We start from the raw sequence: 27,096 nt of genomic DNA, 5'->3' as shown, positions 1-27,096 counted from the left end.
GAAGTTACCAAGAGTGTCCTTCTGTGTGCCGTATTTAATAGTTTACGCTGGTCGACTTTTACCCTTCCATGGTTCAAGATTTGGACCAACTCCACGTTTCCTCTTTAATTTGCATCTTTTGTTTGAAAATGTCAAAAAGCCACGTGAGGAGTCAGCTCCACGATGGGACAAAAGTGCTACTTTTTAAGACGTGCGGCGAAGGCTTTACGCGAGGCTCACTTCTGTGAAACTGGAGAGCTCATCACTTATTCACAGCCGGTGAGTCACGCGTGCGAGTGCAGCAAGCAAACAGGGCCCAGGCTCACCTCACCTCACTTCACAGCTTGGTCCCAACTCTCACTTCCTCCTTTCACAAGCTCAACTTTTTTTTTTTTTTTTCTCCCAGAAGTGAAATATCACTTTTGCTATACTCTTCTAACGGTCGCTTCTGCTGCTGCTGCTGCTGATTGAAAAGGCGTCACTTCCGTACTGATCTGGATATATTTTTTTATTATTTCATCAGCATAGCAAAAAAAAAAGGGAACAAAAAAATAAAACAGAGCAGTATCTATGAACTATTAACAGAGCGTTGGTGTGTGTCTGCGGGGTCTTACGTGTGCAGGCAGATGATGATGATGGGTTAAAAAAAATGAAATCAAAAAAGAAGAGGAGGGCTGCAGTCACTGAAGCACCTACGTTAGAGGCGGTGGGGGGTTGGGAATTCCGTAAACACTTGCCGGGCGTCCAAAAGTCACTCAGAAAATGTAAATGTGCACAGCCAGCTAGTTGGTAACCACCCCCTCTCTCTCTCTCTCCCAAAGTGCAAACTCAGCAGTTGAGAATACCTTAGCTGTCTCGGTTTGAGGGCACCTGTAACCCGGGTCCCTCCCGAAGCAGCTGAAACCACAAATACTCAACAGTAACGGAAGCTCTTAGAGAAGAAACACGAGAGTAATAATAAGACTGGTGGTGACGGATTCAGACCCTGAAACAACAACAAAAATATATATCCAAATCACAGTGTGTGTGTGCGTGTGTGTGTGTGAGTATCCAGCGTCCACAGTGTCTTCCGAAACAAACCGCCAAAGCAGACGCGGTGGACGTGATCACGGCACAGGAAATAAGAACGAACACATTTCCTGGACCGTTCGAGTACAATCGATTATGAGAACAGTTTGTTTCTGAGGTCCTGACACATCCTTAACACACACACATTCAAATGACAGAGGCAGTTTGAGCCATGAGAGTGACGTGCTGATGTCGGCGATGGTTTCTGGACTTTTCCCCATCCTTTGGATACGTAGCCGGGTCAATACTGAATGAGAGCTAAGCAGAGGGCAAAAGTAGAAGTGTGTGTCCCCAAAGTCCCCTAAAGGAAATTATACAAAACAAAACAAAAGAGCTCAAACGTAAGCGTGTGGTATATTTAAACAGTACTGATTATACAGAATGTGAACCAAAGCAAACTACATTTAAAAAAAAGAGGAAAAAGCCAGCAAAAAAAATAAAATTTGTCTTTTGTTTAACTGAAATCTGAGGGTTATACTGAAGTCATCATTATCAAAATAAACAAAAACAAAGAGAAAAGTTAAACAAAATATAATTGCTACTCTCTTTCATATACACTCAGCAGAGAGGTCGTGGTATTAATTGCATTCTTCTTTTTTTTTTTTTTCACGTTTTTCATTCTCAGCTACTCGTTTTGCCTCCAAGTGTCCGGGGGCTGGCGATCGGGGTCGAAACGTTAAGATTTGTAGTTTGAGGTAAGCCAGGTCAGGCCCTCGTAGAGTCCATCGCCTGATGTCGCGCACGAGGGCTGAACGTACCAATTCCTATCCCTGATCCGGGTCAGGCCTAGCTTCTCCTGGATCTCGTGGGGTTTCATGGCGTCCGGGAGGTCTTGTTTGTTGGCGAAGATCAGGATGATGGCGTCCCTCATCTCCCGGTCGTTGATGATTCGGTGGAGCTCCTGCTTGGCCTCGTCGATCCTGTCCCTGTCGGCGCAGTCCACCACGAAAATGAGGCCCTGGGTGCCCGTGTAGTAATGTCTCCAAAGAGGCCGGATCTTGTCCTGTCCCCCGACGTCCCACACGTTGAACTTCACATTCTTATAGGTGACGGTCTCCACGTTGAAGCCGACCGTGGGTATGGTGGTGACCGACTGTCCCAGCTTCAGCTTGTACAGGATGGTGGTTTTCCCGGCGGCGTCGAGTCCGAGCATCAATATTCTCATCTCCTTGTTGCCGAAGATCTTTGAGAACATCTTCCCCATCTTGTTTGCTGTGCATAAATACTTTGTTAGAAAGAAAAATCAAGACTTCTCTTATGAGAGAAAGTGCAACGTTGTTTTTTCAATACAACTGAGGAGTTGCGGTATGCAGTGCGTGCCGGGCGCCCCTCCGCGTGGCGGGCAGCGTCGGTGTTCAAAAAAGGACCGGATAACGGACCACTACAATTAGACTGGGATGTTCGGACCTGAGTGGGTGACTTTGAGGATTCAGTGGGAGCAGTGTGAGTGCAGAATTGGGTGGGGATGTGTTTGCATGATCCACTGCCCTCCAATGTAAGAAGAAAAAATTACATCCCCTTGTTTCAAATCAGCCGTTGAGCACAGACTTCCTTCAAAATCCACATTTCAAGTCTCTCTGTCACAAAATAGCCTCTCAGTTGAGCTGGACTGTTTGTTTTTCCTCCTCCTTTCTTTCTTTCTTTCTCTCTCTCTCTCTCTCTTTCTTCAAAAAAAGCCTGCTCTATAAATCAGGCCCTGTCCAAACCCGGGGTTCCCACTTCCTCCTTGGCTGCCGGCTGTCCACACTTGCCCTTAGCCAATTCCTGTCGATGGATTTGAAAAAAAAAAAAGCGCAGTGTTTTTCTCACCAAACGCACCCAAACGCGCGCTCTCCGGTGCGTCTGCTCACCGGGACATCCAGAGGAGGAGCGTCCAAAAGGTCATTGATTCATCCGACTTTCTTCTCTTCCCCCTGTGTGTGTGTGTGTGACACAAGAGCGGTCCAGAGAAGGGAGGGGTGTTAGTACAGAGGACAACTTTGGATCCGAAAAAATATTCTCTCTGCGGCTAGAAGAGCGAAACTAAACCAGTGAACACGGAGAGCGGGGTGCGTACCTGCGTCTGCGGCGATCATCCCCCAGTCCCCGGGCTGTTTCTCCCCTCTCTTGCCGCTCTCCGTCTCTCTTCCTCCCTCTCTCTTTCCAGCCCGTTCAGTCACAGCGGTGGCGGTGCTGTGTTACCGGAAAAGGTGCGGACCCAGATCAGCCGCCACTTCCTCTACGCTGCTCACACACACTGCTGCTGCGTTCAGGGGCTCCTCACGGGCTCCGACATCTGAAGACGCGAAAACAACCGCATGCATATGACCCGGGAGGGAATTTGACAACATTTGTTTTTTCTCTAATACGATTTTATTTAATCTATATTGGTTCATTGTATCATTGTGATTATATTAGGCTATATTCAAGTACAATGCATGTTTTTATAATAAACACAACTATTTATTAGTATAATATTTGTCATTCTTTTGTTATAATAATAATAAAAACAATTAAATTGTATATCTTCTTTGTATTTAAGCATTTATCCAACTAAACAGTGATGTACACAGGTACTTTATTTATTTATTAACCTTTATTCAAACAGGTAAAATCTCGTTGAGACCCAGAGTCTCATTTGCAAGAGAGACCTGTTCAGGTCGGCAGCAGCAAAACACAAAGTTACAGACTAACTGAACACACAGGAGACACAACACACAACACAAACAGTATAACAGTACAAACTGCAAAGGGCAAAGAACAAGTTAAGTACATGTTAAGTTATGTACAAGTGCAGACCCCCAGAGACTGTCTCAACAGCCTTCCTATGAGCAGTTTGAAGTCCCCTAAAGAAATAGATCTGGACAGCTTCAGCCTCTGCTGGAGCTGGTTCCAGGTTACAGGCTCAGCGTAGGAAAATGCCTTCTTGCCAATAATAATATAATACAAGACCAAGACGTGCCAACTGGCTACACCTCCCAAAGTTACGCACTGAGATCTGTACATTTTCAATTTGATACTTTTCTGCAATTTCTTAGCTTGGGATCAATAAAGTCGTTCTATTCTATTCTTTTATAAGCGGGTTCAGATATGAAACAGCTTTAATGAAATTGCAGCTCCGTCCACTTCTCTGAAGAACTTCAAATGCAGGTTTAGGACCTGTCTGACTAACCAGGCAGGGTACTGAATATAGGCCCATCCTACACATATGTCTAATATTTGTATATATGTATGTATGTTCAATGATGCCACTTTGCGTGCTCTTTTATCACGTGTGTACCTTTGTGGATTAGATGACTTTTCATTTTGTTTTCTTGCATTTTAACAACACCAGAGGGGAGATTTCCCTGACAAGCACCTGTGGGTTTTCTTAATCTCACAGCAAAATTAGTTTATTATTATAATTATAATATTTTTATTATTATTATTATTATTTATTTATTTTGTATGTATTTGTTATTGATGTTGCCTTTGTTTTTTGTGTTTGTTTTTTTATTGTGTAAATTAATAAATATATATGAAATATAAATAAAAATGATAATAACAGGCCTCTTCTCTTCTTAAAACCCATGTCTTCTTCAGTAAGATGTCAACTTTATTTACTTGATTTAGGACCAGGTGGAGAGATTAGATCTCCACACTGGCCTGGGAACGCCTCAGGATTCCCCAGTTAGAGCTGGTTAATGTGGCCCGGGAAAGGGAAGTTTGGGGTCCCCTGCTGGAGCTGCTGCCCCCACGACCCGACCCCGGATAGGCGGTTGAAGATGAGTATGAGTACGTTACCAGACTGATCTACGCGTAAAATACAATGTAGGCTACAGAACATCAGCAGGAATACTGACTGACCTGACCCAGCGCATGATTCCATCAAGCACATGAAACCTAATTTAATTATCATGAATAATTATTAATTGGCATTTAAATGTAATTTATTGAATTTTATCATAGCGTTGCCAAATTTATTGTTCTGTAATTATTAAACACTGTCAACATCTGTTGTTGACTCAAGGCTCCATAGAAACCAACCAAACAAGTGCACTCTTTACTTAAATTGTATCCCCAAAGCAATTTCAGTCAAAAGCAACTGGACTTGGTTATTTGTCTGGTGTGGACCTGTTATCTGTTATCTGTCCTGCGTCTCCACACCATTTAGTTGGTCCAGTCCCAGCCTGGTCCTGGTCCTGGTCCTGGTCCAGTCCTAGCCTGGTCCCAGTCCTGGTCCTGGTCCAGTCCCAGCCTGGTCCTGGTCCTGGTCCTGGTCCTGGTCCTGGTCCTGGTCCTGGTCCTGGTCCTGGTCCTGGTCCTGGTCCCAGCCTGGTCAGATGCGTTAAATGAGAATATTCACAGGCTTACCTAAATTGTAATATTTCCTACTACAAGTAAATGCACCATACGCCATTTCGCATGCGCGCTTCACAGCGACTGAGCTGCAGACCGGCCCATTAGCTCGCGTTGACGCCATTTGAGCTTTCATTATGGATTAAATCGCCTCTAATGTTACATATGACACAAGATTTAGACACAGGCGTGAACATAAGAAAGAGATCTAAGGGTTCAGTGGCTGATGGTGTCGAAAGGGGCTTTACACTGGGATCACTCATTCAAAGCGGTTCCTTCATGATTAGGCTGTGACGTGGAGGTTGTGAGGGGGAACTACAGTGTTGCACATGGTAGAAAACAGCTCTCTGCTTGACACGTGCTTATTAAAACCGACTTAAGACACAATTAACAGAAGCATGGCCTGTGATTACTGAAGAATCCAAGTATGCCATGTACTCGGATATGATTGCGACACTGATTTCAGTAGGATGATAAATAATGATAACTTGGCAATAATCTCTGGTGTAAAGAATGGCAACACTTGTTATGTATCGAATAACATTTACCAACAGCTACGATATAATTACAGTCCTGCGGGACAATTTATCGGCCTTACTCTGATATTAACAACTTTAAAAGAGGCAAATTAAATCGTGGTCTACATCAGTGAGCTATATACAGATTATATATTCAGTTATATGCAGATAACTTTGGTTTGAGTAGCAAAAACATATACTATTCGTCACTAATGTAAAACTCCCCACCTTTAATTTCAATTCAGTTTTATTTACAGTGCCAAATCATAACAAAAGTTATCTCAGGACACTTTACAGAGCAGGTATAAACCACACTCTATGACTTATTTATGATTTACATAGACCCAACAATTCCCCCGTAGAGTACGGTGGCAACGAAAACCTTCACTATAACAGACAGAAACAAACAGACCCAGCTCTGTGGAGGACGCACATCTGTCTGCACCGGAGAGAGGAAGAGAAGGAGAGAGAGAGAGAGAAAAGACGGACAGATGGACAGAGAGAGACAAAGACAGACAGATTGACAGTCCCAGAGATGTGAGCAACCACTAATGTAACATCAACTATAATAATATCTATAGTAATGTGAATATGACTTATATGTTATGGCAGTTAATACAGCAGAATAGTAGAAACAAGCACAGCTGAGGTGACAGAATATGACAATGATAATAATTATGGTGGTAAATATGATCAATGATGAGCAGTGGTGATAACAGCTGCGACAAAGCGAGACACACCACTGATGGTGTTTTTATGGCTACAAATGTTATAATTTATCAGACTAGTGATAGTTCATATTAGTAATAATGATAATAGCAGCAGGAAGCGTCATGCAGGACCACGGCAGCAGAGACCTGCAGGATGACAAAGCACAAACAACTCCGGGGAAGAAGTTGAATTAGTAACATGCATTGATGAGACATGAATGATACAGACATTTCACCCAGTGCCAGCCTACAGTAGCTGCACCAAACAACAGACAAACCTGGCAACTAGCAATGCAGGCCGCTAAATGGCTGGTACAGTGTAAACATAACGCCATTGTCAAACCCGTCAAATTTAAAAAAATAAATAATAAGAAATCAGACTAAAAAATATTTATTCATGGAAAAGCAGTAGTTTCATTTAATTTATTAATGTAGCTTTTTATAAAGATTCTACATATTCAACCTTTAACTATTATATGCAGATATAGATGTATTGTATGTTTTACTGTATTATTCAAGATTCAAGATTTAAGATTCAAGATTCAAGAAGCTTTATTTATCCCGAGGGAAATTATTTTGCCACAGTTTCAATACAAAGATGGGAAAGGATCAGAGTAACAATAAGCATAACAACATAAATCCAATAAAAGTAAAGCTAACATAAAATAAATCAAACAATAACTAAATGTGACAGAGTGCAACAGACATTGTGGTTAAATGTAGGTTATGCACAGAAATAGATATATGTATATATATATTTATAAACACAGGACATTGAAACTGTTAACATAATAATAGTGCCATTGTGCAGAGTGCAGAGGGTAATGTACAACAGGGTACTGCTCACAACAATATCACATTTTGACTGTTATATTACAGGTTGAATGGCTCAGCCTCTTGTATCATGTAGTTAACCCAGCCCTTTCTTTTATTTGCTCTGAATCTGTCATCTTGTGACCTTGCAAGTTGTTTACATCTGATCAAAAATTGGATAATGTTTCTCACCACATACGCGCACGCGCACACACGCGGCCAGGGGGTAAGCGGAGCATGCGCAGTCTTCACACTCTTAGTTAAATATGGTGGGCGAAGCGCGCCTGGACATTGTAGGTTAAATAAAGTGACTTCGAAGAACCGCATACAAGTTCTTAAGGTCGACAAAACTGCATGGAAGATAGTGGTAAGATCCCAAAAAACTCGTATTTCTTCGTGTTTAGTGTAATGTGACAAGAATTGTGGCAACTCAACAGCCCCGATAATGTGGTAACGGTAGCTAAGGAAACTGCTAACGTTAGCAAGCTAGCTCCGCTGGTGCCGACTATTAACTGGAGAGTTGGCCGGATACGTAGCACGTTGCAGTTGTTCTAGTTAGCATAAAGTGAACGAGACCGCGAGAATTTCAACCACTGTTTGGTAAACTTTGTTAATAACCCAACGTAAGGCATTGGTAAGCAGACATGTGTAACCGTAGTTAACTCAAAGGCTCATAACTTGCGTCCGCGTTCAACGTTACTCAACGAGTGCTACCGTGAAGCTAACGCGAAGCTAATGGAAGCTAACGTGTGGCTCCGGTCACTTGAGTGCTGTGATACTCAGGAAACAGGTAGGAGTTTAGGCCCAACTTGTGGTTGAACTTTGACTATGCAAACCGTCTCCCGGGTGAACCATGGCCTCCAACACAAACACGGCCAAAGCAGACATTACTGGATATCGACGCGTCACGTAATGTAGTTGAACTATAAAGCTAAGGGCTCATTGTTAGTGGCACCGTTAACGTTTATAAACCTAGAAGCCGATCACGTGGGCACATTATTTTTAGTAGCTAACGCGAGGGTTTAAGCTAAAGCTGGCGTCTGTTAACTGTTAGAACAGGGAAGTGCACCGTAGCACCAGCGGCTGCTTCTACTTCTGTGACCTTTTTTGGTGCAAAGCTATCTCACTTAGTTAGCATAACGTTACGTTTAATCTACTGATATTTTTCTACTGAATATCTCGTTTAGTCAATAAAATGTTACAAATACTGAGACATTGCCATTTACAACTTCTCCAAGCTCACTGTGATGTCTTTAATGTGCTTCTGTCTGATCAGTCAAAAACTCATAGATATTTAAGATGTTCATATATTGCAAATAAACGAGAAGAAACCATTTATTTATTTATTTTTGGGCAATTTTCAAGCATTTTGTTGCAGAGGACAAAGATACAGTGGGGTGAGAGAGAGGAGGAGACATGCAGCAAAGGGCCGCAGGTTGGAGTCGAACCTGCGGCTCCTGCCTCAAGGACCGTCTGCGTCTTTTCAGCGAATAAACTATTTTTGTGTATTGACTTATCATTGCAGCGCTAGTAATAAATCCAACCTGCTTTTCAACAGGCCTGCATCTTTCAGACGAGCCCATTACTGGAATGCTGAACACTGAGTCCCCTGTCATGGATAGCAACGGGGATGCCTTTCTTCCTGACCTTCCTGTTCTAGGCCAAACTGCAGAATGGTCCCTGGACCAGGTTGCTCCAGAACCACTCACCAATATCTTGCCCGGGGACTCTGATACATCCCAGGATTCGCCAGGGCAGCAGCCAAACGAGCAAATGAATTCCACAGAGCTGGGATCTGTGGAGAAGGCCGTGGAGCAGTTTCAGATTGCCAGTGCTCAGCTCTTCCAAGAGGAGCAGCCTCCTCCACCACCACCACCTCCTCCTCCACCCCCGCCCGCAGAACAGCCAGAACAGCCACCAGAACACAACGCTGAATTTGGAGAGTCTGAACAAGACAGCCAGGAGATGAGCATAGAACCAGAAGCTGCTGTGCAGGATGCCAGTCAAGGTACACTAAATAGTTGGTCTCCTTACATGGAAAACTGTGAAAGGTTTATAACGAGGTATTTTACTAAAACAAATCTTTTTTTACAATCGTTCACTCACTTGAAGTGGTGAAAAACAGCAACCTGTATCCCCGTCATTGCTTGATATGTGCAGTAATACAAAAAAAGCACAATTTTGATTTCAATAAGTCTGCTGGTTACATGATCATGTCATATGGTCTTTTGATTATAATACTCTATTTGGCTCTCGTTTAGCCCAATATTAGTAATTTAACTAATTCAGAACCAATACCATGCTTGCTTCTCCACTTAATGGCCCTTCATGATTCCTTGTTCACTTCTCCAGACGGGACTGCAGCGCCACAAGTGACAGAGGATGGCATGGAGTTGGAAGAACCACCCAAAGAGACAACAGATGAGATGACTGTTCCCACAGAGCCAGAGCCCGAGCCACCCAGTGAGTTTGAAAAACTCTTCAACGGATGCATGGAGAACCCAGAAGACTTCAATGGTTGGGTCTACCTGCTGCAGTATGTGGAGCAAGAGGTAAGAGGCAATATGTGGATAATTCAGATTTGAAAAGAGGGATTATTGTATTAAACAGGAAATGGTAACATGAACAATCTTTTTTGCTGTTACCTCTCATTTGCAGAATGCCCTTCCAGCTGTGAGACAGTCATTCGATGTATTTTTCCTGCGTTATCCCTACTGCTATGGCTACTGGAAGAAGTATGCTGATATTGAGAAAAAGCATGAGAATATCCAGGTTGCAGAAGAGGTAAATATAAATATAGTTTGCACACACATTTGCTGTTTTCTTGTCTTTTGCTTTTTTACCTTTTTACTGTGTGAGCTGTCTAATCACACATGTGGCTGGTTAACAGCTTGGCTGATTTGGCCTTGTCCCTGTTACCCTATTATATAAGTGCACTGACTTAAGACCATGTAGTTGTGCATAAGTCTTTGTCCTTTTGGTAACTGTAAACAGCAACTGTTAAAGGCATTAAGCCAGAGAGGCAAAGCGAGAGCCATTTTTAAAAAAGTCGTATTTCAGCCAGTTGACAGGCATGCATGGTTTCTCCAAAGGTATACAGAAGAGGCTTGCAGGCCATCCCTCTCAGTGTGGATCTGTGGCTGCATTACCTGACCTTCATCAAAGAGAACTCAGACCTGAGTGACCCAGAGACGGAGGGACGCATTCGAGCGTGAGTAAAAGACTCGTAATATAACGTTATGTAATAGCATATTTTCCCTCCTCGTGATATATTGCTCTCTTATTTGACAGCAGAAACTGTACACTGTGAAATGTCTCTCTTTTTTTGTGTAAATGATTAAAAGTAACCAAATATTTGATAAGACAACAAATGGTTGCACAAGATTGACAATCTTTCCTTTTTTTCCCGACTATTAGTGCCTATGAACATGCAGTGCTTGCAGCAGGCACAGACTTTCGCTCAGACCGTCTGTGGGAGTCCTACATCAACTGGGAGACAGAGCAGGAGAAACTGGCTAACGTCACCGCAGTCTATGACCGCATCTTGGGTATTCCAACCCAGCTGTATTCCCAGCACTTCCAGAGGTAGGGGAAACAAATCAAAGTAGCATTGACCAGAATCTCCACACAACCCAGACCCGAGAGAAGCGTTCTCTTCCCTTTTTTAAGCCATTTTGTCTATAATAACACCCACAAGTAGCACCATTTGAAACTTTTCTTAGAGTTGGATCTAACTGACCTGTTTTTAATATTTGCAGGTTCAAAGATCACGTGCAGGATAACAACCCCAAAAACTACTTGTCCGAAGAGGAGTTTGTTCAGCTGAGGCTTGAGCTCTCCAAAGCCAGCTTATTGTCAATGATCGGCGAGGCTGAAGAGAAACCTGCCCCCGAGGAAGACTTACCACCCGGTACAGAGGATCTTGCGGACCCTGCTAAGGTATACATCAAGTAGCCTCTTTTTAGGGGAGACACATTTCCAAAAAGCAGGGTTTTAGCAGGAGCTTGCCTGTTCTCCGTGATGAGATGGTAGCCTTTGTTCAGGTTTGAAGAGGTGTCTTTATGTCAGCAGCCAAGCCAATGGGGGGATTCACGTGGGCATCCATTCAGGGACTCGCCCTAAAACTTAAAGGATCAACTGAGACCCAGAACCTGCACCCAGAGGCTGATATGCAGGGTGCATACATACCCCTGGCAAGCTTATGGTGATGTAAATCCTTGGCTGCAGGACTTGCAGTTTTTACAACAAGTGGAGAATGTGATAGGGTAAAGAATACACGAGTGTGTTGACCATCTGTTTTTTTTGTGTGTGTCCTTATGTAGAGAGTGACGGAGATCGAGAATATGCGCCACAAGGTGATCGAGGTTCGGCAGGAAGTGTTCAACCATAACGAACATGAAGTCAGCAAGCGCTGGGCCTTTGAGGAAGGGGTATGTGTCTTTATTTTCTTTGCAACAATGTTCAAGGGAAACTTTGCTTTTTTTCATCCTATAATGGACTAATGGGGACAATGATTTGAGAGTTGCCCGGGAACAGTGAAGTCCAAAAAGCCTCTGAATGCCAGTGGATAGATCTATAACCGAGAACAAGAAACAACATAGCGCTCAGTGACACATGCAAGTTGAGGCGATGAATGGTTTTGGCCGACCGACGGGTCACAAATTTTTTTCAAATTACAGCTAAACAGTTCACAAAACTGTGATTTAATACAGTAATACAGTAACAGAATCTCGACTCATATTTGATCAATGCTGCCTAGTTTGGCAGACCTGAGTTTCATGAATCTGGCAAGTTGCGCTGGAAGGACCCGCAGACTGGAAGTTGACACTGTCAATTATCGCCTTAAAAGCGCCCCACATGATTGGCCTGTCAGAGCTCAAGCTGCTGAAAATCTGTCTGATTGGGAAAAGGGCCAGACATACCTCCCAGAGCAAGTGAAACCTAAGCTGGACAGATTAGTCTGGTTAAGTGAGACTTGGTTAGACACAATAACAAACAGACTCGCTCAAGCGAAGACAAATGTGTGTATATATATATTTTTTTCTCTGTTGCGTCTTTATTCCATGATGTTGTCAGACAATATTAGCAACGGTACCTATTGCACTCAATGATTACATTGCAGTCCCTTTCATGGCTGCAGCTCTCATTCAGTACTGAACCAATTTCAAACCTTGTTGTGACTTGGACACAAACACATGGTAAAATACCAACGTCCTGGTTGAAAAATACAGAAATTTCCCTTTTAATTGTTGGAAATATGTTCTTTTTATTATTCTAGACTTTAAAACAAACATTATTTTATGCCTTTTTAGATTAAGAGACCATACTTCCATGTCAAAGCCTTAGAGAAGACCCAGCTGAACAACTGGAAGGAGTACCTGGACTTTGAAATTGAAAATGGGACACCGGAGCGCGTGGTTGTTCTTTTTGAACGATGCCTCATCGCTTGTGCACTCTATGAGGAGTTCTGGACAAAGGTAATGTGACCTTTAACCGCTCTCTCACTCCCGCTACTTCCCTGCACTTCCCCACCAACGATGATATCACATCGACACAGTAAATCGTCCTGCACTCTCTTTGCGTGTAACGTTGATATGTGACTGTATCTGTTGTATTAGGGGATGGCCAGCTTGCCACACAAGATTTGACTGCAGCATTTGCCAACTACTACGTTGCATCTTCTTCGTCTCCCACTACCTTACAGAAACTTATCTAATTGGTTCCATGAAGGTGCTGATGGGTTTACACAGAAAATTTCTAAAAACGATCTTGTCAATGAAGAAATTCACTGCTTCTGTCAACTGAAAATTTTGTTTTAAAATGTGTTGTCTCTTTTGCCTTTCTCCTCTGTTCTTTTTTCTCTGTCCTCTCCTGCATTTCTTCCTATTCTCTCTTTCTTTTTCACTCTGAAGTATGCAAAATATCTAGAGGCCTACAGCACTGACGGTGTGAGACATGTCTACAAGAAAGCGTGTACCATCCATATGCCCAAAAAACCCGCCATTCACCTGCTGTGGGCTGCCTTTGAGGAGCAGCAAGGTGAGGGATACAGTCAAATTAGAGTACAAGTTTTGAGTCGAAATCTCTCAACGGGTTTGAATAAATTACCCTTTACTATGTGTACATAGTAATAACAGATATTTAAATAATAAGGTTACATATTTGATCTGTGTCATGCCATGCTGACAGTATTCTGCTTGTCTTTGATCAGGTAATGTTGAGGAGGCTCGTGGTATCCTGAAGTCCCTGGAGGCAGCAGTCCCAGGTCTGGCCATGGTGCGTCTTCGGAGGGTCAGTCTCGAGCGTCGCCATGGTAACTTGGAAGAATCGGAAGCCCTGTTAAGGGAGGCCATGGAATCTGCGAAGAATGCTACAGAGACGTCGTTCTACGCTGTGAAGCTGGCCAGGCAGATGATGAAGGTGCAGAGAAGTCTGAGCAAAGCCAGGAAGGTGCTTCTGGATGCAATTGAAAAAGACCAGGTGAGAACTGGTTCATTCTTCCTTCTACAGATGCTTACATGGAGAATAGATGAGTCGACATGCCCTTATTAAATCATAAAATGTTGCCGCTTGGCACAGTGGTTTGCATGTGGGAGAAAGCCATGTAGTAAAAGTAATTAATTTACACACTCTAGGGAGACGTTGCCCCCTGTAGAGGCCAGTAAAAGGTTCAACAGTGTCTGCAGATTAATATACTGTACCAAGATTAGGGCTTGGACTCCGAACTTTGATATTCGAATATAATTCTAACATTTAAAAAAGAAGATAATGATATTCGAACAAATATTAGGCAGCCCTTAATATTCAGACCTGTTGTGGACATTATTTTTGTAAACGTTGTTTTGTTCAGTCAGATGCAAGGCTTTTTCACACCTGGCTTTTATTGGTCATCTGGCCTCCTGTAGGGTGACGTTAGTGTTGGCCAGGAACGTATTGGTATTTCACTTGGCTAAATATCGATATCGATTAATAGGAGATGTCCAATGTGTCACACTTAAGAGGCCTGGACTTTTAATTTAAAACATCATCGCCTGCCTATTGACATTAATAAACTGCCCTCTTGTGGACTGAAGAACATGTACAACTTAATTTTGATACTGATATAGGTCTCACTGAAGAGATTTAGTGGTCAAAATATTTTTTATATATGTATAATAATAAAAAAAAACTTGGGGCAAAAGTCAGTCTTAACCAAGACCATCTGAATTACTACTGCACTACTTAGGCTGCCTCACATCAGCAAAGGGTTTTCTTTCCTAAATGGGAAATCTGACCGTTTTTTTTCTTTCTTCGTTTGTGTAACCTGCATTTTTAATTCATCATTACTTTAAGTTCTACCAGGTAACAGGTGTCTGTATTTGATGACATTTGGAGACGCCGTACGTGAATGGAGTTAGGGCTGTCAACGAATATTCTTCATTTCTATACCTTGGTGGAGGAAAGTGGATGCCGTAGACGGACATGCTGTGTATACCCCGAGTCCCGGTCTGCTCCCCTACAGTGAGATAGTCTCCTAGAGTACTAGAGGCGGGGAGAGAGGCAGTCGGATCATGGACCCCAGCCCACTGTACGTAGCCAACATGCAGAGCTGCAGTCAAGCCAGTCGACACCACCATCTTCACAGTCAAATCTGCGGACGCTACAACTGTAGCGCATATACTGACATTCATGGCAAAGGCATTCAACAGTGTTTGCTGATCTGACCACAGACACTGTTGTTAAATATTACTTATTTAGCGGCTGGCTGGCTAGATGGCTCGCTTGCTACAGGGCTCTGTTCTCATTCCAGCCACGGTGCAGAGAGAGGGTCTACGGTCTTCCACAATAGCTGATGTGCACTTGTTGTGAGATACACACTAATAGTTTTGTGTTTTTACAGACAAGTCCAAAACTCTATCTAAACCTGCTTGAGCTGGAATATAGTGGCGATGTGACGCAGAATGAGGCTGAGATCTTGGACTGTTTCGACCGCGCCCTGAAGAGCCAGATGCCCCTCGAATCCCGCCTCCTCTTCTGCCAGCGCAAGGTTGAGTTTCTCGAGGACTTTGGCAGTGACATCAATGTGTGAGTGTTTTTGTCACTTTTTGACAGAGTAATGTTTTTTCATTCCTTTATTTGATATTGAGTCATTTCCATTGTTTTATATCTCTTAGGCTTGTGGCTGCATATGAGGAGAATCAGAGACTACAGAAAGAAAGCGAATCCACAAAGAGGAAAGCTGAGAACGGGTATGACAGGTGGATATGGGAACAGGGCTCGGGTCACATCAACACACCATTATTTTCACGTTTTCAATCAAGGATTAGATGAATAGCAGTTAATTTCAGTGTATCATGAATAGTGAAAAGCACTAAACTCAGCGATGTAAGCAGCTTTATTTCTTGGTGAACTACCCTACAAGGGATTTTTCTCATTTGAAACCATTTGTCTTCAGCTCTCAAGAGCCTGATGCCAAGAGACAGCGCGTGGACGACAGTGCCGCTGGTGCAGCAAATGCAGTGGCAGACCCTCAGGCAAACAACTCTGCATACAACTGGTACCAGGTGGGTGTCTAATCCAGGCAGTTGATGGCACTGAAGGTTTCTGCAGTTCAGGTCATGTCATGTTGACTCTGCTGCTATTGATCGCACCGCTCCCTTTACCATGTCATTTTGTCTCCAAATACTAGTGTAGTTAACTATGTTCTTATTTTAGTTTATGCACCTCCAATTAATTTCTTACCTTCTGTTCACATCTGTATTTATTTGTTGTACAGCTGCAACTGAATTTCCTCACTTGGGATAAATAACGGTGTATCTGATCATGTGTATTGGTAGTTTCTAGTATTTGGATCAAAGTGGGCTGATAAATGTCAACGTGATCGTGATCATTTCATCAACTTTGTTTTCTCCTTTCCTTCTTCTCAGCAGCAGTATGGCGCTTGGGGACAAAACAACTGGGGACAGTACAACCAATATGCCCAGTATAACCAGTACTACCCCCCTCCCCCAACATGATGCACAAAATCCAGACATGGCGATGGAGACTGCATCTCAACAGGGCTGCCTAACACGGTGTCATGGGAGATTTCAATCTGACCACAGAAGCTCATTTGTTTCTTCTTACTGGTTTAAAGTGTCCTAATCAGTTAAACTTTGTAGCCATTGGTTGGAATATAATACACTTGACCCTCTGTGATAGTGATGTTGATCAGTCACTTTTAAAAGATAATAAAAAAATAACCTATAATTTCTACATTCATCATCTCCAACACTGGCTGTTACTTAGGTTCTTTAATGCATGTACTTTGTGAAAGCAGATTTTTTTTCCTTGTGTGATTAAAGCTTTTTAATTTTTAGATCAGATTACATAGTTTGGTCTGTTCTTATTTAACATTTAAAACTTGTAAAAGAGGCATTTGTTGAGGTTCCTCTGAGTCATGTGTTCCCCCCCCCAAACTAAAACATTTTTAATATTTCATGCTTACGTTTCCATAAAGAAAATGAAAAGTTCCAATTTTTTTATTTTGACTTGATTTCATAAAAAAGAGATTGATATCCTGAAGTGTCCCTCGCTCATTTCATCATCCTTTCCGTTCCTTAATGGCTCAAAGTATTGATGCAGACCTCATGAGTTGTGTAGAGGCAGACAAAAACTATCCTGCACTTTGTGTTTCGAAGAACAGAAACCTTTTTCGTCAAGTTCACTGTTCAGTACCACGCTGCCAGACGCAACCGTACATTCCCGCAACCATCGCACACAGCATGCATGACCCAAGACATTTTCTGCATCGGCCATTGGGTGCTGCAAATTATGGATTTCAATATTTGTATCTCTTCAGATGTCTACTATGCCACATGTGATATACAGCAACATGGTGTGTTGTTAGTGTGTGTTCTCTCTGGTGCCACACCACACCAGAGAGAACACTAACAATACACCATGTTGCTGTATATCAGATGTAGGCCACACCATACACATGTTTGTAAATCTGATGGTTTGTCAAATAAGCTTTACTTGCTGTTGTCAGGTGGCGCTGTGACTCTGACTCCATATGGGTGTGTAGATGTCTTCGGGTCTAGACTCCTACAGAATGTGAAATCTGGGGCAGAATGGACAATGCACAGTCATGTTACAACAGTTTACTGTCATGGCGAAACATACAATTTGACCACCTCACCATGGCAACCCTATTCCAGTAAAACATAAATGCTTTATGATTTGGTATCGTGAAGGTCTTGTGATTCTGTCGGCCACTTTTGAGATTGATCTGTTGAAGTTATGAAAAACACCATACCTGATAAAATAGTGGGTAGTCACATGAATTATTACATCATTTGAGGTATTTACTTTTCCTTCACAGTTTAGTGTCACATTAGTGGGAAGATTAAACCGAGAAAATATGAAATTAATCTGAATCTCTCTAGGAGGAGTTCAAAATAGATAATACATGAAAACTGCCCAAAGTTCAATATGTCTGACTGTTGGGCGGAGCTAATAAAAGCTAATGAGAAATGTGTTTTAAATGATTAAAGCTATGTGATCACATTTCGTGAATAGAGCAAGTTTGTTTCAACTAAGTCAACTAAACACACATGGACCAAATAGTTGTATATTTTCACAATGTTTGGTTTACACGTGTCTGCCAGGTTTTGTGCACTTTCAAGTACAACAAGTGTGCTAAAAATGGGGCCCTATGGACCGGACATGCCACACCCAACTCAATTATAACATCAAATCAAAAACATAATTTTGACAAAAAGATGTCCCCAAAGAATCCCAAGCCCCTCAAAATGTGGTAAAGTTTGACACATAAAGCTTGGGGGTGCTATGGAGCCCGCTGGCCACACCTGACCAAAATTACTTTTGAACTTTGCGATTTTTGCCACTTCTGACCTGTGTGCCGATGTCTGTGAGCCTACGTGCATCCTAAGCCCTTCAAAAATGAGTCAGCACATAATAATTTCATCAAAAACAATGGGTTTCCTTGCACTTTAAGTTTTCACTTGAAAAAAGTCACGATAAGTCACAGAATAGCTTGTCCAAAAATAAGCTCCAAAAAAAGTCTAAAAAAGTATTTAGTATGTCGAAAAAAAGTCAAAATTTGATATGTCCAAGTTTAAATCCGTCATAGGATCGCCCTTCTAAAACAGTCATGGCCTAATTTTTGGAAAAGAGTAAGGAACAGTCTTTACAGTCATAGTATAGTATGTTGAAAAAAGTCAAAATATAGGTCCAAAAAATGCTTAAATCAGTCATAGGATATTGTGTCTATGCTTGTTATGCCATAATTTGCTGAAAAAAGAAAGGAAAAGTCACAGTTTAGCTTTTCTAAAAAAATTAGCCCTACAAAAAAATCTGAGTATGTTGAAAAAGTCGGAAATTTTTTTTTTTTTAATACGTCTGAAAAAATGTTTAAATCAGTCCTAGGCTAGTCTGTCTAAAGGAGTTATGGCATAATTTGTTGAAAAAAAGTCAAAGTATAGTACAGAATGTCGAAAAAGTAAAAAAAACATGTCCAAAAAAATGCTTAAATCAGTCATAGGATAGTGTTTCTATGCCTGTTATGGCATAATTCGTTGGAAAAGCCATAGTTTAGTATGTCCAAAAATAATCCAAAAAAGTCATCCAAAAAACTTTCCCCCCAAAAAGTCATAGTATGTTGAAAAAGTCGAAATCGAAATGTAATATGTTAAAAAAAAATGCTTAAATCAGTCTTAGGATGGAGTTATGCCATAATTTGTTGAAAAAAGTAAGGAACAGTCTTAGTATAGAGTGTCCAAAAAATAAGCCAACAAAAAAAGACTCGGTCATAGGAGAGTCATAGGGTTAGGGTTAAACTCATCCTATGTCAAAAAGTAGAAAAAAAGTCTAAATTTAATATGTCCAAAAAATGCTTAAATCCGTCACGGGACAGGGTGTCTACGCCACTAATGGCATCATTTGTTGAAAAAAAGTCAAAAGTTGAAATTGAGTGTCCATAAAACAAGCCCCCTCCCAAAAAGCCATAGTGAAGTATGTCGAAAAAAGGCAAAATTTAATATGTCAAAAATAAATAAAGGCTTAAATCAGATATAGGATAGTGTGTCTAATGCAGTCATGGCATAGTTTGTCAGAGGATCAAGTCAAAAGTCCAAAAATAAGCCCATAAAAGTCTTAGTATATATGTCCAAAAAGTCTAAATGTAATATAATGAATGCATCCACGCATCCACACGCCATCGTGCATCACCCGCCTAAGCGCGGTGGGCGTGGTCACTGGTGCCTACGTAATTCCGCACATGCGCAGTGTCGACCCTTCGACAGCCCTTTCTATGCCTAGCGTTGAACGTCTAGCATCAAACGAGGTAAGGCCTGTGTAACTTAAGTGAAAAACCCGAATTATGTAAAACACTGATATCATTTGGCATGCGTATGTAGCGCCTATATCATCATTTACCTCAAATTAAACTATATTTGAACAGTTAAGCCACATTTAATGTGTTTTTAAGCGACTTTATGAAACGCGTGCCCCATGCGGCTAGTCAAGCTAGCATAGCATTAGCAGGCTACCGAAGCAAGTCAGTACGAGCTCACGGCATGTTGCTTTGAGTCTCGTGAATATGCAACTTGCTTGTGACAGTGTATACTTTATTAGTGTATTTTGACTCTAGTTAGTTAATCTGGCACACCGTGGTGGGCTCGGTGCTCCATGTTTGCTGTCAAATAATCCCAACCCTTAAAGCAGATTTCCGCAGTAATAACACTGATGATGACGACTAAACTCTTTTGGACATTTGTTGTTTTCTCCCAGCTTCAAGATGCAGCTCTTCTTGCGTGCCCAGAACACTCACACCCTTGAGGTGACCGGACAGGAGACTGTTGGACAGATCAAGGTACAATTATCTACAAGTTGGTGGTAATACACCGGACTTTAAGAACATGAATGAACATAATTATAATTCCATGTGGATGGGGCTTTGATTATTTACTCTGGTGTGTGTTTTTCAGGCTCATGTCCAGGGTCTGGAGGGTCTCCTGGTTGAGGATCAGGTGCTGTTGCTCGCTGGGTGCCCACTGGAGGATGATGCCTCCCTGGCATCCTGTGGAGTCTCTGAGCTCTGCACCCTGGAGGTAGCTGGCAGGCTGCTTGGAGGTCAGTACACACATGCTACTCACAACTTATTTATTTTTTTCTTTTGAAAGATTATTTTAATAGACTGGACCGTAAATGGAGTGAGAGGGGAAGACACGCAGCAAAGGGTCGGAATCGAAGACGTTAAGCCTCTTTACATGGGGCAACTGCTCTAACCACTCAGCCACGTGCCGCCCTGTGTTGTCTAGTTTTGAGTTCAAAATAAAATGACTATTAATCATCCATAAAGGATAAAAGGCACCCTGCGGATAGAATCCTGTTGATAATAAAAACATGTTGATACTGCTGGCTGCATAAGAGCAGTGTTAATACCCAAACCAGCACCACTGTGGCTCAAGCCCTTATATTTAAGATCATCATCATGGATAAATATACACATGGCTAAATGTTTCACTAGACCAGGGCTGCTCAACCCTGCTCCTGGAGGGCCACTGTCCTGCATGTTTTCGGTTTCTCTCTGCTCCAACACACCTGAATTTAACGATGTGCTCGTTATCAAGCAGCTGAAACTTGTCACAGGTTTGAAAATCCTTAGACTCAAGTGTGTTAGAGCAGGGAGACACCTAAAACATGCAGGATTGGTCAGCCCTGCACTAGACAATAGCCCATGCATCAGTGTTTTGAACCATGGGTACAGCTTTAGTTTGTCTGGAAAGTATCGCTATTAAAACTTCCCTTTCCCATGTTCTTCTCCTCAGGTAAGGTTCACGGCTCTCTGGCCCGTGCCGGAAAAGTGAGGGGACAGACACCCAAGGTAAGGAAAGCACATGAATAGCACTCAAAATATAATTGGCTTGAATATCATCTGCTTTGGATGAGCTAGTTATGGCTACAATAAAATATAACTCATGTACTGTCATGTTGTCCAGGTTGACAAGCAGGAGAAGAAGAAGAAGAAGACTGGCCGTGCTAAGCGTCGCATCCAGTACAACAGGCGCTTCGTGAACGTGGTGCCCACCTTCGGAAAGAAGAAGGGACCCAACGCCAACTCCTAAATTAGTCAATGCACGAAAGGAGAAAAATGATCACCACCCACCAGTTTTTACCAGGTTAAATGTTATCCTGCTGTACAGAATAAAAATTTGGCTTGGACTACAGAATTGTTTGTGGTTTTTCCTGCAATTAAAGCAGTGTCCGCTACTCTCAGGGGTTCGTGATGATGAAACTGCTAATATTAAACCCAGTTACCCTATTACTTTTAATCAAAAGCTATGGTATCCATTTGAATGGTAGAGGCATGTCATTTGGTGATTCCCGTTTGCCTCAGTGAATGAAAATTCATTTATCTTCAACCGGGTATAGCAGGGGGCTGGAGCCAATCCCAGCTGTCATCGGGCGTGGGGTACACCCTGGACATGGACGCCAGTCTATCACAGGACACATAGAGACGAACAACCATTCACACCTACGAGCAATTTAGAAATTAACCTTTGTTCTGTGGGAGGAAACCGGAGAACCCGCAGGAGACCCACGCAGACAACGTGCAGAAACGCCCAGGCCGGGGTTCGAACCTGTAACATTCTGACTGAGAGGCGACGGTGCCCACCACTACACCACCGTGTAGCCCCAGCTAATATGGCCCCTTTCCCGGGCCATAATAACCACTGGGGGATCTTGAGGCGTTCCCAGGTCAGTGTGGAGATATAATCTCTCCACCTAGTCCTGGGTCTTCCCCGAGGCCTAGGTTCAGGTTATTTTATTTGTACTCTGAGGTTAATTTGCAGTACATATGGTGAAGAAACGGCATCTTAACACATCAGAAAAACAATATAGTAACATTTCATACGTGCTCTAGCTTCATAAAAGGGTTGGTGGTATCTACTATGCAGTAATATCTTGAGCGTATGCTGTGGGAACCAAACTTTGCTCGTTAAACATCTCGGGATCTCAAACCTGCAACCAAAGGGAAGGTGCTGAAATTCACCAATGTATAAGGTGTGAGACGTTATTTATAATAGTGGTTTGTGGCTGATCCTGTGGTGTGCAAGTTCATCTGTCACCAATTAGCTTTAGATTTTAACCATGCATCACTTATAGATGAACAGGTAAACTTTATGTGCAGTCCTTTTTCTGTGTATTTTGATTGTAACCTGTTAATTCTATTAATATATTCTTGTATGGTTGAACATTGGTTGTGCCAGTTAACTTGGCAGAGAACATACAGTAAATTTAAAAGTAGTCCAAGGACACAACTCTGATATATGCAGTTATAAAGAAATGACATTGCATTCATTTAGAGGCTTATATCCTAAGCAGCAAAACTACCAAAAGTGAATAATGGACTCCTAACCATTTAGTCTCTGAAACAGGTTTATTCATCATTTACATTATACATGCAAAAGAACAAAATGCAGAAAATAAGGTTTCAGGGTGTCTCATATGTACATTATTGACAAGCTTTTGGCCAAAATGCTGTAATAACTGATACCTTTTTTGTAACTTGGTGATGAATGAGACAACGTAGGAACAGACAGTGCAAACAAAATGCCTTAGAACTTGAATCTTTACAGCAAGGCCATTGGGTATTTTTTCTTTTCTTTTTTTTGCTGTTCAGCATTCACCAGTTAATCCACAGCCACCAGCTCAACCTCGAAGATCAGCTTTGCATTGGGGGGAATTCTGGAAGAGCGGGAGTTAAGGAATAGACAGTCGTTGCAAAAGGAAAGTGTATTCATCAGATCAGTTTCAGTAGAGGAAAAAAACATGACGTGTACTGAAACTCAGATACAATACCTGAGAACATGCGTAGGCAGGAACATTAGAAATCCCCTACAATTAAAATGAACTGAGTATCATATTACGTATACACAGATGTTATATGACATGCATAAAGTGAAACATAAAAAGGATACTTTGAGTCCGGGAGACCCTTCCTTCCGTAGGCCCACTCTGGTTCAATCTCCAATCGAGCGGTTTCACCCTTGCTCATCGTCAGTATGCCCTCATCCCACTGCGAAATAAAAAGGATTAGTGATGATGTGCTGGGGAAGAAGCGCCATATTCAGGAAGTGACAGGAGTTTGGATGCAGATCAAACGACATCAGAACCACTTACTCCTCGGATGACTCTGCCCAAGCCAACTTTGAAGCTCAGTGGTTTACTCTGTTTCTTCTTTCTTGCCGCTGTAGAGAGAGAGACAGAGAAACTGTAAGACAGAACCTTCTGTATCACATTGATCTGTTTCCTTGACAACAAAGGACAAGTGCTGTCGTAGTTTCAGTTCGACAATGAAAATAAAGTAGGTGGGTCCAGAGTTCTCAATTATTATCTTCAAATTATCCGTTGCCAATATTTTGTTGGCGTATCATTTTAAGTTGTCTTACTTGTGGGAATATTGGTGTCAAAGACGGTTCCATCCTCCAAGCTCCCAGTGTACCAGCAGCTCACATTCTCGCCTTTCTTTGGAAAGTTGGTCTTGTCGCCTTTCTTCAGCACTGACTTGGTGTACTTGGGCGGACCCTGAGAGAAGCAAACAAGGAGCGGTTCGTGCTAGTTTGAATATGCGCAAAGACAAAATGACTAAAATCTGCATTCAGCAACATCCCCCCCTAAATGCAACACCCTGGACCGGTTACCTCGTCAACAACCTCTGTCACTTCTTTGGGCTTTTCTTCAATTTTCACAGCTTTAACTTGCTCGGTCACTTCTTCAATTGGTTCTGTGCCTTTAAACCTCTGCAAATGACCAAAGAAAGCATGAGACACACATTCACAGCTGAAACCAGACAGTTTACATCAACACCACAGATGCAATGCAGCATCAAGTGTCATTATCAGCACTTACTCGGCTCTGGAAGAGCTCGATTAGGCAATAATCACTTGTTCTTTCTTTGTCTACTACTAGTTTTCTCCTACTATACTGTGACTTTAAAAAATTAAATAAAGTTCCATAACCGTATGATATTTTATGAAACTATTGAATTTTTTGACATACGATACTATGGTTAGTATACTATGATATACTAACGGTCCCCTCTCTCTCTGAAGAGAAAGGAGACGGCCGCAGGGTGCCCCCAGTGTGACACACGCCCAGGTTTGACCAGCCTGTGGTGGGCCGGCCACGGAGGAGGGCGTCTTGTGAGAAAAGGCCGAAACGCCCTAAGAGACTGTGGTACACAACTGAGGATGTGTTGGACTGGTGGCACCAGGCGGTCAATTCCCAAATCTCTCAATCCAACCCCACTCAGAGAACATCTCCATCATTATGACTGAGCTGATCATCATGGGGTAGTAACACCAAGTCCTAGCAAGAATCCTGATATTTTTAATGACATTTTATGAGATATAGTCTCTACGTTGTGAATCTTGAATATAGTCATAACACCTCATTGTGTGCAAACATTTATCTTGATGTAAAAATGTTCTTTTTCTCTGACTTTTTTTTATTACATACTAGTATGATATTTGTATGGCATGCTATAGGCTACTACTTCTATGGCTTTTATATATTTATACTTTAGTAAAAAATGTTATGACATACAATAGACCTTTTCAAAGTTGTAAACAAACATTCTTAATGTGTCCAAGTATACTTCCTGTTGCAGTGAATGTGAATTACATCAGCAGACAGGAAGTTACCAAGGACCAAGACTGTTACCTAGCAATGGAATTCCATTAAAGGGTCTATAAAATTGCATTTTTCTGGCATAGGACGTTCTATACAATGACTTTAAAAAATATATATCTATTACACACTACAGTATGAGATTTTTATGGCGTATGATACTTGGACTTTTTATGATGGATATTCTGACATACTATACTGAGACATTTTAAGTGTTTATTTTATGCATTAGGTCAGTGGTTCTCAGACTTTGTACATGACGTACCACCTCAGTTAAAGTCAGATTCTCTCAGGTCCCACCACTAAGACCAATGTTTAAATACAGCAGCGTAGGCCGACACTATTCAAGTACGGACAGGAAGGTTTATTCCTAATCAGCAGATTTATTGTTGACTGTCTTCAGCCACAGCCACCCTGTAGGAGGGGTTAACATCAGAACTTACCTCTGCTTACTCTCTTGCATCACAGTTTAGCTCGTAATTCGGCTCTGATTACATGACTGAACTATTTGATCAAACATACCAAGAGGTGTCATTGATTTCCTACCTTCCAGTTACCTATAGTATACTTGCAATGTGGTAGAGACACTGCAGGTAACCTACAGCTAGGGCTGCAAAGGGGCGGTACATTTTTGGGTAAGTTGCTGGAAACTTTCCAGAAACAAAATTTGACAGGAAATGCTAAAATTACTTTAAATTACATTTCAAGAGTCCTGAGTGTTTAGGTATTTTATTAATTTAGAAATTAATATTTCCTTTTTTTATTTTGGAGATTCCTTCAAGTACCACCAGAGAGAGAAGTACCACAGCACAGCCCCCGTGCATTATGTCATACTATAACATAGGTTTTGAGATGATTACATGCTGGTATGAGATTGTGTATGGAAGTTTACATCAACCCCACAGATGCAAAGCACCCTCAAGAGTCATGATCATCACTTACTTTGCTCTCGAAGAGCTGGTTGTAGGCGAGAATCAGCTGCTCTTTCTTTGCTGTTTTGGCGACATTTTTGATGTTTCCCAGCAGCTTGTGCTCATTGAGGAACTGAAAGGGAAACATGCAATTACAGGGAGATGGTTAGCAGATGATAGCTTTTGTTTTTCACCATCTTCAAATCGGAGCACACAAAAGATGCCTGTGTCATGGGTAACTGCTAATTTATACAAAATCATTATCAAGCAGTGAATGCAGCAGTTTCTATTCCTGCTCGCTGAAATAATAATCTATCTATACATTTATATATCTGAAGAGTGCAGCACACATCTGTATAAGCATGCCTGTGTTGTACATTGTGCATCGCTAGGAGCTAAAGCACTGCAGCCTTCCTGATGTGGCTACGCTGAGCTAACAACGCAGCATGCTGCAGCCCAAAGTGTGCGTTCACATTTCAACGTGCATTCATTTAAGCTACAATTACAAAGAGATTTATGAACGGGGTAAACAAACCGAGTGTGCTGCGTTGTCCTGAATGAACTTTATAATGTCTTTTTTAGGGAAATCATCATTTTTAAGCTGCTCGTCGCTCCACTCCCGTGTTGGTTCATCCGCCATTTTGAGAGGCGAACTGGTTAAATTTGACCCTTCTGGCGTATCTTACTTCTTCTTCTGCTTCTTTGGTTTTAATGGCGGGCTACAAACACACTTTTGAGCGTCATTCCGCCGCCTGTTGTTACCGGAATGTATCTTAAAAACATGCAACATCGTTTATTTTAATAGGAAACCTAAATGGGTTAAAGCCTTATGAATTGTCAGATGATATTCTTCACAATTTAGTTAAACAAACAAACAAACATCACGGGAAACAATGAATTCTGAATCAACCAGTTACATTTACAGATATGCAGACATTATACAAGGTAACTCCCTTCAAAAGGTCTATGGTTACAATTAAGGAATCAGTCATTGTGCAAGTTACATTACTTAAGTGGATGTTAATGAGTCATTGCACGAGTAACATTACTTAAGTCTTTAATACCGTGGGACGATATTTGCATTTTTTTTACGTGTATTGTATT

At 41.9% G+C, this 27,096-nt stretch overlaps 4 protein-coding genes across 6 annotated transcripts; 2 read left to right on the top strand and 2 right to left on the bottom strand.

Moving 5' to 3' along the window:
* Positions 1 to 475: 475 nt before the first annotated feature.
* On the bottom strand, positions 476 to 3,239 carry arf6a (ADP-ribosylation factor 6a). Its single transcript, XM_083934678.1, has 2 exons — positions 3,104 to 3,239; positions 476 to 2,960 (listed from the first exon to the last, which is right to left on the bottom strand). The coding sequence occupies exon 2, from the start codon at positions 2,249 to 2,251 to the stop codon at positions 1,724 to 1,726; it is 528 nt and encodes a 175-aa protein (XP_083790804.1). The 5' UTR covers positions 2,252 to 2,960; positions 3,104 to 3,239; the 3' UTR covers positions 476 to 1,723.
* A 4,419-nt stretch (positions 3,240 to 7,658) lies between these two features.
* Positions 7,659 to 16,944, top strand: prpf39 (PRP39 pre-mRNA processing factor 39 homolog (yeast)). 2 transcript variants are annotated; one of them, XM_083934675.1, is made up of 15 exons: positions 7,659 to 7,772; positions 8,964 to 9,413; positions 9,758 to 9,957; positions 10,064 to 10,189; positions 10,498 to 10,616; positions 10,823 to 10,990; positions 11,164 to 11,344; positions 11,728 to 11,835; positions 12,718 to 12,882; positions 13,318 to 13,444; positions 13,617 to 13,885; positions 15,285 to 15,469; positions 15,559 to 15,642; positions 15,840 to 15,948; positions 16,315 to 16,944. In XM_083934675.1, exons 1-15 carry the CDS (start codon positions 7,760 to 7,762, stop codon positions 16,399 to 16,401), a joined length of 2,391 nt encoding a protein of 796 aa, XP_083790801.1. In that variant the 5' UTR covers positions 7,659 to 7,759; the 3' UTR covers positions 16,402 to 16,944. The 2 variants fall into 2 exon arrangements, with proteins under 2 accessions (XP_083790801.1, XP_083790800.1); XM_083934674.1 differs by having other exon boundaries at positions 16,312 to 16,944.
* On the top strand, positions 9,174 to 21,610 carry faua (FAU ubiquitin like and ribosomal protein S30 fusion a). 2 transcript variants are annotated; one of them, XM_083934680.1, is made up of 5 exons: positions 9,174 to 9,177; positions 20,179 to 20,258; positions 20,374 to 20,518; positions 21,217 to 21,272; positions 21,388 to 21,610. In XM_083934680.1, exons 2-5 carry the CDS (start codon positions 20,184 to 20,186, stop codon positions 21,511 to 21,513), a joined length of 402 nt encoding a protein of 133 aa, XP_083790806.1. In that variant the 5' UTR covers positions 9,174 to 9,177; positions 20,179 to 20,183; the 3' UTR covers positions 21,514 to 21,610. The 2 variants fall into 2 exon arrangements, with proteins under 2 accessions (XP_083790806.1, XP_083790805.1); XM_083934679.1 differs by lacking the exon at positions 9,174 to 9,177 and adding an exon at positions 19,669 to 19,730 and having other exon boundaries at positions 20,177 to 20,258.
* Positions 21,611 to 22,810: 1,200 nt separating this feature from the next.
* fkbp3 (FKBP prolyl isomerase 3) lies at positions 22,811 to 26,640 on the bottom strand. Its single transcript, XM_083934677.1, has 7 exons — positions 26,528 to 26,640; positions 26,024 to 26,125; positions 24,094 to 24,192; positions 23,842 to 23,977; positions 23,573 to 23,640; positions 23,371 to 23,468; positions 22,811 to 23,137 (listed from the first exon to the last, which is right to left on the bottom strand). The coding sequence occupies exons 1-7, from the start codon at positions 26,630 to 26,632 to the stop codon at positions 23,083 to 23,085; spliced, it is 663 nt and encodes a 220-aa protein (XP_083790803.1). The 5' UTR covers positions 26,633 to 26,640; the 3' UTR covers positions 22,811 to 23,082.
* Between the last annotated feature and the right edge of the window lie 456 nt (positions 26,641 to 27,096).

Source organism: Echiichthys vipera, assembly GCF_963691815.1.
Source record: "Echiichthys vipera genome assembly, chromosome: 19".
Lineage (NCBI taxonomy): Eukaryota > Metazoa > Chordata > Actinopteri > Perciformes > Trachinidae > Echiichthys > Echiichthys vipera.
Note: the sequence above shows the minus strand (reverse complement) of the source record. Positions and strands in the feature narration are given on the sequence as shown.